This window comes from Saccopteryx leptura, chromosome X (assembly GCF_036850995.1).
Source record: "Saccopteryx leptura isolate mSacLep1 chromosome X, mSacLep1_pri_phased_curated, whole genome shotgun sequence".
NCBI lineage: Eukaryota > Metazoa > Chordata > Mammalia > Chiroptera > Emballonuridae > Saccopteryx > Saccopteryx leptura.
Window position 1 is genome coordinate 77114621 of NC_089516.1, and position 11674 is coordinate 77126294.

Below are 11674 nucleotides of genomic sequence, written 5' to 3' on the forward strand. Positions count from 1 at the left end.
TCACTGAATAAAACATAAAAAAATAAATAAACAACTTCATAGAGAACTATTCTTAGATGTCACTACATTTGTGAAAATTTAAAAATAATTTTATGCAGGAACCTACGCATCCAAGCTGAAGTTTCTGTTAGAAGAGAAATGAGTAAATACTATGTTTGAGTACAAAAATATTTTTTGTAAAATTCTAAATCTACTTTGGTGTGTGGATGAGTACTGAACAGTACTAGTAGTTTTTATGAGGGAGTTTTGGGACACATAACTAAACCAATTCCAGAATAACTGAGTAAGATTCAATAAATAAAATCACTTCACCTAGACAGATTTCAATACCAGGGGAGGCAGAAGGACTAACTTTATAAGCAAATTAACACCTTCAAGCTAATTTGCTTAAAGGAAGTATCATAACAAATCCCAGGGAAATTATAAAATGATACCTCAGAATCACTAATCTTTTAGTAGCAGTTGACATAATAAATAATCATAAGCATTTGTCCATAGGGAGAAAAGTATAAATCAAATATAAACAAGTCAGATCCAGATGCTTAATGGGACACAGAACCAGAATGGAAAACTAATTGACTTATAAAATGGTTCCTTATAGTTAATGTGTTGCTCACTTTTCTAAAGAGGCAATTTGTGTCTTACTATTCATTTTCAGTTCAAAAGGAGGGCATAAAAGAGTGAAACTCACAAACAAATTCTTGTCATAAATCTTTATTAAAGGCAATGCTGACAGCCACATTCAGGTTTACAGTCCATAATCACAGAGAGAGAGAGCACAGAGAAGGGGAGGGGACAGAGCAGCCTGAGAGAAAGAGGATTTCCATTCCCCAAAACATTTATGTTGATTCGTGTTTGAGGCTTGATTAAAAAAAAACACCCTCAACCTTCAACAGTTCATGGTGGGGAAGAAGGAAAACAGAAGTAATATATTTTATATGAGTACGTATAGTTAAATAATCAAAAGAGATGCTCGCTGTAAAAGGAGACCACATCTGGAATGGATTTAGGAGTGTAGCCCTGAACTGAGGAAAGGTCAGAAAGGTTTACAGTTCGAGAAGGTGTTTCAAAGCAGATAACCTGCCAGATGGACTTTGAGGAATAGGTAGAATTCCAGCAAAAATGTGAGGAAAGTCTGACCAGGCAGTGGCACAGTGGATAGAGCGTTGACCTGGGATGCTGAGGACCTAGGTTCAAAATGCTGAGTTGGCCAGCTTGAGTGCAGGGTCATCCAGCTTGAGCACAGGGTCTCTGGCTTGAGCAACGGGTCATAAATATGACCCTATGGTCTCTGGCTTGAGCTCAAGGTCACTGGTCTGAGCAAAGGGTCACTGGCTGAGCTGGAGTCCCCCAATCAACACATATGAGAAAGCCATCAGTGAACAACTAAGGTGCTGCAACTATGAATTGATGCTTCTCATCTTTCTCCCTTTCTTCCTCTTTCTCTCTCTCTCTCTATCTCTGGTTAAAAAAAGGAAAAAAAAAAGAAATGTGAGGAAAGGGTGAATGTAGCTAGAGTAGGAAATGGAATGAACAAAGCAGATGGGTTGGGAGGGAAGAGAAATGCTCAAGATTTTTTTTGTGAAACGGAGAGCAGTACAGTGTGCCTAGAACACATGGTGGAAGAGAGCAGGGGGACATGAGATAGTCAAAGTAAAATGGGGCCACCCTCAAGAGGCCCTTTGACATCGAGGCAAGGGGTCTGAACTTAACTTTGGAACTTGATAGTCAAAGATTTTTATAAGGTTCCAAATTACAAATTAAATGCCATTTTACTGCTGAGATCATAATTCCCACAATAAGGTATAAGCCAATTTTATTTCTCCATAATATATCCATCAAAGTTCTGCCAAAGCATTTATGAGCTTTAAACAACTAAAAATTAATCAACGTATTACCTAGTGATGGAGCCTTATATATTTTTAGACAAAAGAATCAATAAAATTTATGAGAAAATGAAAACAGTTCTGAACAGCAACAAACAGTATCTGCTTTCTTGATAAAGTATTTTAAAAGCATTGAGATGCTCATTTACATTATTTATTTATGCCCTGGCTTATGTGCCAAGAGAGTTTAGGTGGTTCATAATAGGAGCACCTATAAGAAAATGATCACAGCCTGACCAGGCAGTGGCACAGTGGATAGAGTGTCAACCTGGGATGCTCAGGACCCAGGTTTGAAACTCCAAGGTCTCTGGCTTGAGTGCGGGCTCACTAGCTTGAGTGTGGGATCCTAGACATAACCTCATGGTCACTGGTTTGAGCCCAAGGTCACTGGCTTGAAGCCCAAGGTCATTGGCTTGAGCAAGGGGTCACTGACTCAGTTGGAACCCCCTAGTCAAGGAACATATGAAAAAGAAATCAATGAACAACTAAGGAGCTGCAACTATGAGTTGATGCTTCTCATCTCTCTTCCTTCCTGTCTATCCCTGTCTGTCTCTCTATCTGTCTCTCTCTTTTGCTTAAAAAAAATCATAGATTACAAATAGGAATCAAATATTTGAGACTGTGTAACATAATTAAGAGTCAAACATGTAGACCAGGAATACACAGCATCTTGTGGTGGTTACAAACATGGACCCACAGCTAGACTGCAAGATTTAAATCTTAGTTCTACCATGTACTAGCTGTATGAACTTGAGCAAGTCACATAACATCTCTGTGCCTTGGTTAACTCTTCTTAAAAATGGTTATGATATCCAAACTTTCCTTATTAAAGTTTAAAAATTCAGTAAATTAAAGTAGATAGGCAGTTCCAGAGAGACTATGAAATCCAGATCATGGGACCAAAAGAAAGAAAGATATGTTTTAAGAAGGGGGGGTATTGTTCATCTTGTTACTCTTCTTAACCCTTGATCTGTCAAAAAGTAGGGTTCTAGAAAAATTACACAGACTAAAAGATAAAGAAATGCATACATACATAAAAATCTTTCATTCAAGTTCTTTTTATTAAATGTTAAATTAATTCTTCTACTAAAAAAATCATTCTAAACTCATACTGTGAGAATTTGTGGCTTTTTTTGTTTTACTCCTATATGCTCACTATAGCTGACCATGTAAATTGGCTGTGCTTTGATCACCCATTTGAAGTCTTATATTTAAATAAGCAGCTTGAATACAGAGATCTGCCATGTCCAATAGACCTCTCCACAGTTTTCCTTCCCTGCACTGTCTAATGCAGTACCCATTAGCCATATGCGGCCTGGCCGTTGAGTACTGAAAATGTAGCTAGTGTCACTGAAGAATTGAATATGTATTTAAGTGTAATTGATGTTAATTAACTTCATTGTAAATAGATACATGCTACCCTGTTGGGAGTACAATTCTACAGGGAACATTAGGGAAGAGACAGACTGCAAGCAAACTTTCATTCATAGTGTCACTATGTTTCAAAAAGGAAAAAAAGAAAAACTACCTACCAAAAAAAATTATATTTCAAATATTTAACTGCAACTTCAAAGACTCTAAAGAGAATGAGACCTTCCAAATAACTCTTTCTAAAGGATATTTATGCCAGTAAACATTATAAATACATTCTTGCTGTTCCAGTCTTTTGATCATATACCATGAGTTAGAAAATTGCTATAATACTTTTCCTCATTAATCTTTCTTAGATATAGAGCCCTAGGAAGTTTTTCAAGCCTATGTGTTTGCCCAATCTTTCCAATGTGAAAGGAACTTCTACTTTGTAGTCTATTTATTCAGTTTATTAAATTTTTTGGTCTGTGCAGCTAGGGACTTTTGTTGGCTGTATTTTTCTAACAATACCAATGGAAAAAATACCGAGTGCTAATCCTGTGCCAGTCATCGTGTTGGGTACCTTCATATGTTATCTTATTCAATACTCACTGAAACCCTGAAGGAAGGTATTATTGTTCTCCCTTTACTAATGATGACACTGAGGTTATGCTCAGGTCCCAAAAGCTCAAGTAGTTTATTCCAGAAAATGCAACAGTAACACTTATTATGCTTTGTGTTTCCCACAATACATTATTGCATTTCCTTCTAACAGCAATCCTGGGTCAGGTGTTGTTGCTCCATATTACAGATGAGTCAACTGAGGCATATAGTTAGCAAGTCCTTGAACTAGGGATTAAACCCAAGAAGTTTAGTCCTGGTCAGTTTGCTCAGTGGTAGAGCACCGGCCTGGCATGTGGATGCCCTGGGTTCAATTCCCAGTCAGCGCACACAGGAGAAGCAACCATCTCATCTGCTTCTCTGCCTCTCCACCTCTTCTCTCTCTCTCTCTCTCTCTCTCTCTCTCTCTCTCTCTCTCTCTCTCTCTCTTTCTCTCTCTCTTCCCCTCCTATAGCCATGCCTTATTGGTTTGAGCACATTGGCCTCAGGCACCCAGGATGGCTCCGTGGAGCCTCTATATCAGGTGCTAAAAGTAGCTTGGTTGATATCATGGACCCGGAGGTTGCTGGGTAGATCCCAGTTGAGGTGCATGCAGGAGTCTGTCTCTCTACCTCCCCTCCTCTCACTTGGAAAATTAAAAAAAAAATCCAAGAAATTTAAAACCTAAGCCTACAGTCTTAACCATTACACTAAACAAGTTCATAGTTCAGGTCTGCCAAAGTCATCACCGCACATTTATTATCTGCAACTCTGCAGAGACACGGATGGAGGCATTCCACACAGACTCACTTGGATGGGCATTTTCTACACAGAGTGTTCTCTGCAAATGATCTTTAGACCCTGCAGAAGACGAACATCTTCATTAAATACCTATTGGCTTTTATTTTCCTACTGATAGCTCTGATCAAAGAACTCAGGACCGTGGTGCAATAAATACAGGAGAGACAGGGAGATGGCTGGAAATGAGAATTAGATAAGAATGAGAATTAGATAATATACAGGACTACATACATAGGACAGAACTTTGTTCTCTAAATATTTGGAAGCTTGGTGAAATGAACATGGAACTTTTTATGTTGTCTAATGTAAAATTTAAAACGGTGCTTGAAAACTAATAAATAATGTAATGTCTAAAAAAATAAAAATCCACAGGAGCTTTGTGCATGCTCTGTCTGTCCCAATGATTGCGAGACTCACTGTAAGTAATAATAGGACCATGAAAGGCTGAACAGTTTTCAAAGAAGCAGTATCATTAAAACCACCTGACACTTATGCTGACAAAATTTGCCAAGGCAAACTTCCATTTGAATAAATTCCCTGAATAGTATGAAAGATGCTTTTGTTAGACCCTTTCAAAGCCAGTGACTTGGTTAAACACCTGCCTTAAGTTATTGTTAAGATGTTGTTCTGAACTTTGTACAAGAACAAACATGTAAATTATAATGATGTCTCTTTAGATGAAACAAACATTTTCTTAATTAAAGTCTGTGGTTCTGTTCTCATGAAAAGAAAGCAATAGAAATTATTAGAATGTCCTAGTAATAGAACTACTTCCCCTCATCCCTTTTCTCTAACTGCAAGTCTCACTTAAGAGACTCATTTTAGGATAATTTCTCTTCTTTTCTTACAGAAAACTAGAAAATAAAAGAAAATATACAGTCTCTTTGCAGTACTTGCTTTTCGTCCTTAAAAAATGGGAAGTATATATGCTCCACTGGACGTCAAAAAGGGATTGCTACTGAAATCGCTACTGGTATGAAGGGGAAAAAGTAATGCAAATAGACTTGTTTAGAAAGGTTTTCACTTTTGAATGGGGTTTAAGAGCATGGCGAATCTCCCAGCTGTTTTATCAGGAATTGTCAAGGAAAGCAACTTGAATTAGGACATTAAAGAACAAGTTCAGACCCTTTCTTTTTGCCCCAAGCCTCCACCTTAACACACACACACACACACACACACACACACACACCCCACACACACACCCATACACACACAAACACACAACAGCTTGTGTGCCAGTGCCACTGACGGAAAACAGCCCCAGGGAATGTATCAGACTTCCCTTAAATAAGAGACAAAGACAATTGGCATGGGCAATTTCACCCAGCAATTAGGTGCACTCACAATTTCCCTACCTTTATTTCATTGGGCACACAAATGGGATGACCAAAGCTGAATATGTGCCTCTTTATCCTATGACCTCATTCCTTTTTCAGGCAACCTACTTCCCTGAACAATCATTCACTTTAGTGGCCACGCCTTTGAACAACAAGTTATCAAAGCACCACATCCTCCCCACAGAGCAGGGACATTTCTCACAGAGTATAGAAAACCTGGCACAGTACGGAAGCTACCCATAATCTTTGTAACAAAAGAAAAAAAAGGGGCAAAATCATGTAACAAAGATAAGCCCATGCTGAATAAGTACTGAGGGCAGAAGCCATCTACAAACACCCACTCTCTCTTGGACTGCCATCTAGGGTTGAATTTGATTCCAAGTTTCAAATTCAAAACAGTGGCAATCCATGGAACACATACATTAAGAGGTTCTTTCTTTCACCAAAACTTGTTGGATTCAATATGACTGACGGCCAAAGCACAAAATATTTTAAAATGAAATATAGACATATGGGATACCTGCAAGCTAGGTCTGGTATATCTGTCCTCAGTGTAGCCTCTCCCTAGATAAGGAAATAATATTTATCCAGATAATCACAGTGCTTCCTATATAATAGGCAATAAATAACTGTTTAATGAATGGCTAGTATTAAAATTTTTTATTTTGATCTCTTTCTCAGACCACAGAGCTCCTCCGAATACATGGAAAATAGCTTGACCTTCACGAAAAGCTAAATTAAAGGAGTGGAAAAATACATGCGCACTAATTCACATCAATGCTATTCATTTAAGATGGTATGTAATTTTGAATTGTGATGGTAAGCTAATATTTAAGCTTTTTAAAAGTTTGACCCATTCAGTCTTTTATCTGTTTTATGTAGTTTCTAGAACTACATTTATTCACAAAACTGCATTCAATTCTAAAATTTATCCATGACCTTGATTACAACTGTGCTTGTGTTTACTTGTTCATATGAATAAACCTATTAATTTTAACTTTACTATCAATGTAGGCTATTTCGCCAGCAACTGGTTTCTATATTAAATTTTCTCTGAGGAACAGTCTATCAATCCGACAAAATAATAACCAAGAGAATCATAAACTATATTTGCTCAGTTATAGACAAGAAAGAAAGCAACATTGTATCTTGAGAACTTGAAAACACATTGACGTCTATTAACACCATTTTAGTGCATAAGAAGGCAATAGAGGAAAATTATCTACTAAAAAGACAGAAAATATTAAAGTGCTGCAGAAAGCATTTGGTTAAATCTAAAATTAAAAACAGAAACCAAAATTAAGATTCAGGAAGCAAAGTAGGGTAGCATCAATTTCAGGTCTCAAGGGGAACATATTTTACTTCTGGCAATTATATGGTTTTAAAATTCTTATGAATTCTCTGAATGTCATCCAAGCACCAAAATGTTAAAAGCAATTAAATGAAAAGTTTAATTGAATTCATAATGACTAACTATTTTCCTAGGTGACATGGTCACAAATTCTGGCATCAAAACAATTGCTACATATCAACTCAAACATATCATCTTAAGGAGAGAATTTAAGGCATGAGACAAACAAGCCAAAAAAAAACAACAACAAGGATTTTAAATAATATGTACTGCTTGCTTGTGCTTGGTATAAGGCATAACCACTTACCCAGGCACATCTAAACCATTTTGTTAACATGAAGGTAATTTCAGATCAAATCTAGATCCTACACAATGCCATCCTGCCAAGAAACAGAGAGCAAGGAAAATAAAGTCTAAGAGTCCCCTAGTTACATTTTTTGTATGAGTTATTGAAAACTTTCTTTACAAATTAATCTTTTAGTGGATTTGTGAATGCCTTTTGATATCTAACTCAATTTGAAATGTTATAGTTAAATGTTCTATCCTCTTTTTTAACTAAGGGAATGAGCTGTTTATTATTATTTTTTTTCTTTTTCTTTTACTTTACCACATATCTGGAATCTCATTTCAATCATTTTCAGTCAGCCCTTACATTTTTTCTTTTCAATTACCAATAACGTCAGATTTCACAACACCCTCCATTCTGATCTCTTATCCTCATTTCTGTAGCTATATACTTTTGGTACCTAAGGTTCTTTATAGAATCTTCTATGAAGAACTACATTTCCTGATGAAGATGTTCCTGTAAGGATTACTTAAACAAATATCAGGTGGAAAGAGTCTTGTGAAAAGCTCAGCCATCTTGGCTTGGGGATTATTAAGAAGCAAAATTGAGCTAAGAAGCATACCATAACATGAGGTCTTAAAAATTGTTCTGTAGCCAATATTTATGCTTCACCAACTTTCAGCTATTTAATGTTTATCTACTCATCTTTCTTTTTTTTTCTAGCAAGTTGAAAAGTAAAGAGGTTAATTTTTTAAATAACTATGACAAGTAGGGTGGTTTTAGCATTCTTATGATAATGGTAACTGTTGTTTTGACCTCATTGTTTTGGGACTACTAAGAAACAGAGGTGACACCCACTTCCTTGTTCATTAGCAACTAGTATACAGATTGGAATGTACATTTGCATTATTGTCACTTACACAAACTAGTATTTTTAATCTCTATATTTTTTCCCTTTGACATCAATATAGGCACAGTTTTTCTCAACTAAGAAATTACTAACAGTAAATCATGGTTTTTTTCTTCATATTTTTTCCTCAAATTAAGCTAGGGGTGAAAGAAAAGAGTGTGAGTGTGGTGGACTTGGTAGTTGTTGGGTTATTCATATCTTTTTAATTCTTTAAAAACAGTTTTATTATAAACTTGAGAAATGTTATTTTATATCCTACTTTAAATTGAGGTTTTGGGGAAAATAATCCATAATATTCCAGATTGATATAATACAACAATGGCTGTATTCTCTTTTTATTTATTTATTTATATATTTTTTTGAGCTCTTTACCTTCAAATTTTTATGTTGAAAACATAATTTGTTTGGACAGTTTTATCCAGAAAGTTAAATACATCAAAATTTAATGTAAAGAGTCAAAGAATGAAAACACAGAGCTGTTGATGTTACATAGTCTCTCAACGTTCCTTCACATTCAACGGCATGAATATTAGCACTAATTCTGAGGCTGAAATAACCCCTTTAAAAAACAGATTTATTTCATTTAAAGGATGTTTTAGAGTTCTACCCTTTGTTGCTTTCGTATGAGCAATTGCTTACATTTTGCCTTCCTTAATCCTCTATCCACTCTTTCAATACTCTCTTACCAATATTCATAAATTATTCACCTTAGTTATACAAGAGCCATTGTGGCATATTCAGAAGCTAAGACACACATGGCAGTTCAAACAGGGCTTTGTGCCTTCATTCATCCCAGAATGGCACACTATTTGCTGAGTACAAATATTTGCTCGTCACTCCATTCATGCTATCGTCCCTGAACCATCATATTTGACACCACAAAAATCTGTTTACTTCTGATATAAAGTGAATCAATGAGAACCTATTCTATAAAAATGACTATATTCAAGATGAGGATTGTTTTAGGGTAGGGGCATCTAAAGACTACCTCAGATCAGACATTCCAATCACTCCAGCAAATAATCAGCTCTCCTATGCTCTAGTTAGATGATGAAAATCATCGCAACTCATAACAACCACAGGCGCTAGTCAATGAAAGAACAGTCAAGAAATGAAATTTGGGTTCCTATGGAGCTGGGTTCCCCTGAGAGATAACATCCTTTCTAACAGAGGCAGAGAAACAGGAAGCAAAGAAAGGAGGCTCGAGGTTTTCCCTCTCTATTAGCCTGGCACAGCGCCAGCGAGGTACCTGGGAGTGGTCGCTCCACACCAAATTTTGGTAGGAGGCGGCAGTTTTGAGGGGGGTGAGCACTTCCCGTGAGCCGATGGGATCCAAGGCCTGAACCACCTTATTCATGGGCCCACTGTAGGTCCTCACTCGCTCATACACTACATTTTTTTCTGGCAGCTGCTGGGCTTGACCGGCCTGATGGTAGCAGTGGTAATGCTGGGGCGGACCCTGCAGCCCCTCCGACAGCGGCTGAGGCCCGCAGCTGCTGCTGCTCAGCTCGTGCCAATAGCTCGAACTCATCGTCTTCTCGGTGGTCAGTGAGGGACACTCCAGGTACTCTCCTAGGGAAACGAGAGAGCGAGGGGAGACAGAGATCAGGTAAGGAAGGGCTAGGAAGGCAGACAAGCAGGCACACGCACGGCCTTTTCTCAGCCACCTCTGTCTCTAGTGGTGCCAGGGGGAAATGAGTTACCTGAGCAGCGGCAGGAGCAGGTCTGGCAGCTGCAGAGGAGGCAGCAAAGTATTTGAACAGGAGGGAAAAAGTGGAGCCACCCTGGGAGCTGGCTCCAGGAAATAGTGCTGACACGCCTCTGAGGGGCGGATTTGCAGGACAGGTTTACCTGCCTGGAGAGAACCGGAATTATTACGGAGCTGGCCACCAGGCTGCCCAGCAGGTTAGGGAGTCTGGGAAGAGCAGAAATGAGGCATTTTAGGGCTGACGTCCGAGCTTCCAAGTCCACGGGCTCGGGAATTCACTTTTACTAGAAATAGGCAGACAAGGACATGCCCGTGCCAAAAGTTATTAGAGAAGAAAAAGTCACAAACATGACAGAGAAGTGGTTTGGGCCTGGCTCTTTTGAGGCTTAGTGAAGGCATGATGATTATCATTCCACAGTTCCAGACCAAAGTACGGTATTAGCCTAGGGACATACTAATTCATAGATAAATTCGCATTCTTTGCAAAACCCAGATGATAATTGCAGTCAAAAGAGATTACTATGGGGTCTCCTTCTGGCACTCTCTCTAATTTAGTGACCTGTTTGTCATGCTCCAAAGCCTAATGTGGCTTTCTCAGTACTTTTTTTTTTTTTTTTAGAGAGAGAGAGAGAGAGACAGAGAGAGAAAGAGGGGGGTGGGGAAGAAGTAGGAAGCATCAGATCACAGTAGTTGCTTCCCATATGTGGCTTGACTGGACAAGCCCAGGGTTTCAAACTGGCAGCCTCAGCATTCTAGGTCAACACTTTATCCACTGCTCCACCAAAGGTCAGGCTAGTATGGCTTTCTAACTTACACTGAAGCAGATTTGTCTACATGATTGAATGCCTGTTTGTATATGCGGATTGGTTAAAAAAAATAATCTAACATGTTTTACATGTTAGCATTTAGATTTATTCTTTTCTATTTTTTTTCCATAAAAGAATATACCTCAATTTTCTTTGTACCCTAGGAAGCACTGAGTTTGACTACGTTTTTAATATTGAGTTGTTGAGCGTTCTGCAGGTCATGAAGGGTACCTTACCTGATATGAGATTTAAATGTGCTCCACGCTTATATGTATTACTTCTCCAAATTACAATCATAATGCCTACTCACCCACCAGATCTGGCCTTGCAAGACATATCAGCACCATTAAACACTAGAGTACCCTCGGAGGTCGTCTTCAGGAAAGGGATGTCTTTCTAGTATGTATATCCACCATTGAATCTAGCTTACTTCCACCATTCTGGAGACAAGTGAGTGTTGTCTATTTGGCTAGCCAGTTTTTACCTACCGAGTGAACAAGATAGTGATTTACTACTGGTCACTTAGCATGACCACATACTCTGCAAGAAGGTTTACGTGGATTAACTGCCATGCTCACAACTCTATGAGGGTTTTTAGGCAACAAACTGAGGCACAGACACAGAGGGGTTGAAAAAACT

At 38.1% G+C, this 11674-nt stretch overlaps 1 protein-coding gene across 1 annotated transcript in view; it reads right to left on the reverse strand.

Moving 5' to 3' along the window:
* POF1B (POF1B actin binding protein) overlaps positions 1 to 10328 on the reverse strand; it is an 83568-nt gene extending 73240 nt beyond the window's left edge. The window contains exons 1-2 of the mRNA XM_066356955.1: positions 10225 to 10328; positions 9771 to 10093 (exon numbers count right to left, since the gene is read on the reverse strand). Of these exons, the coding sequence (XP_066213052.1) occupies positions 9771 to 10052 (282 nt within the window). The 5' untranslated portion in view covers positions 10053 to 10093; positions 10225 to 10328. The remainder of the gene's footprint in view (positions 1 to 9770; positions 10094 to 10224) is intronic.
* Between the last annotated feature and the right edge of the window lie 1346 nt (positions 10329 to 11674).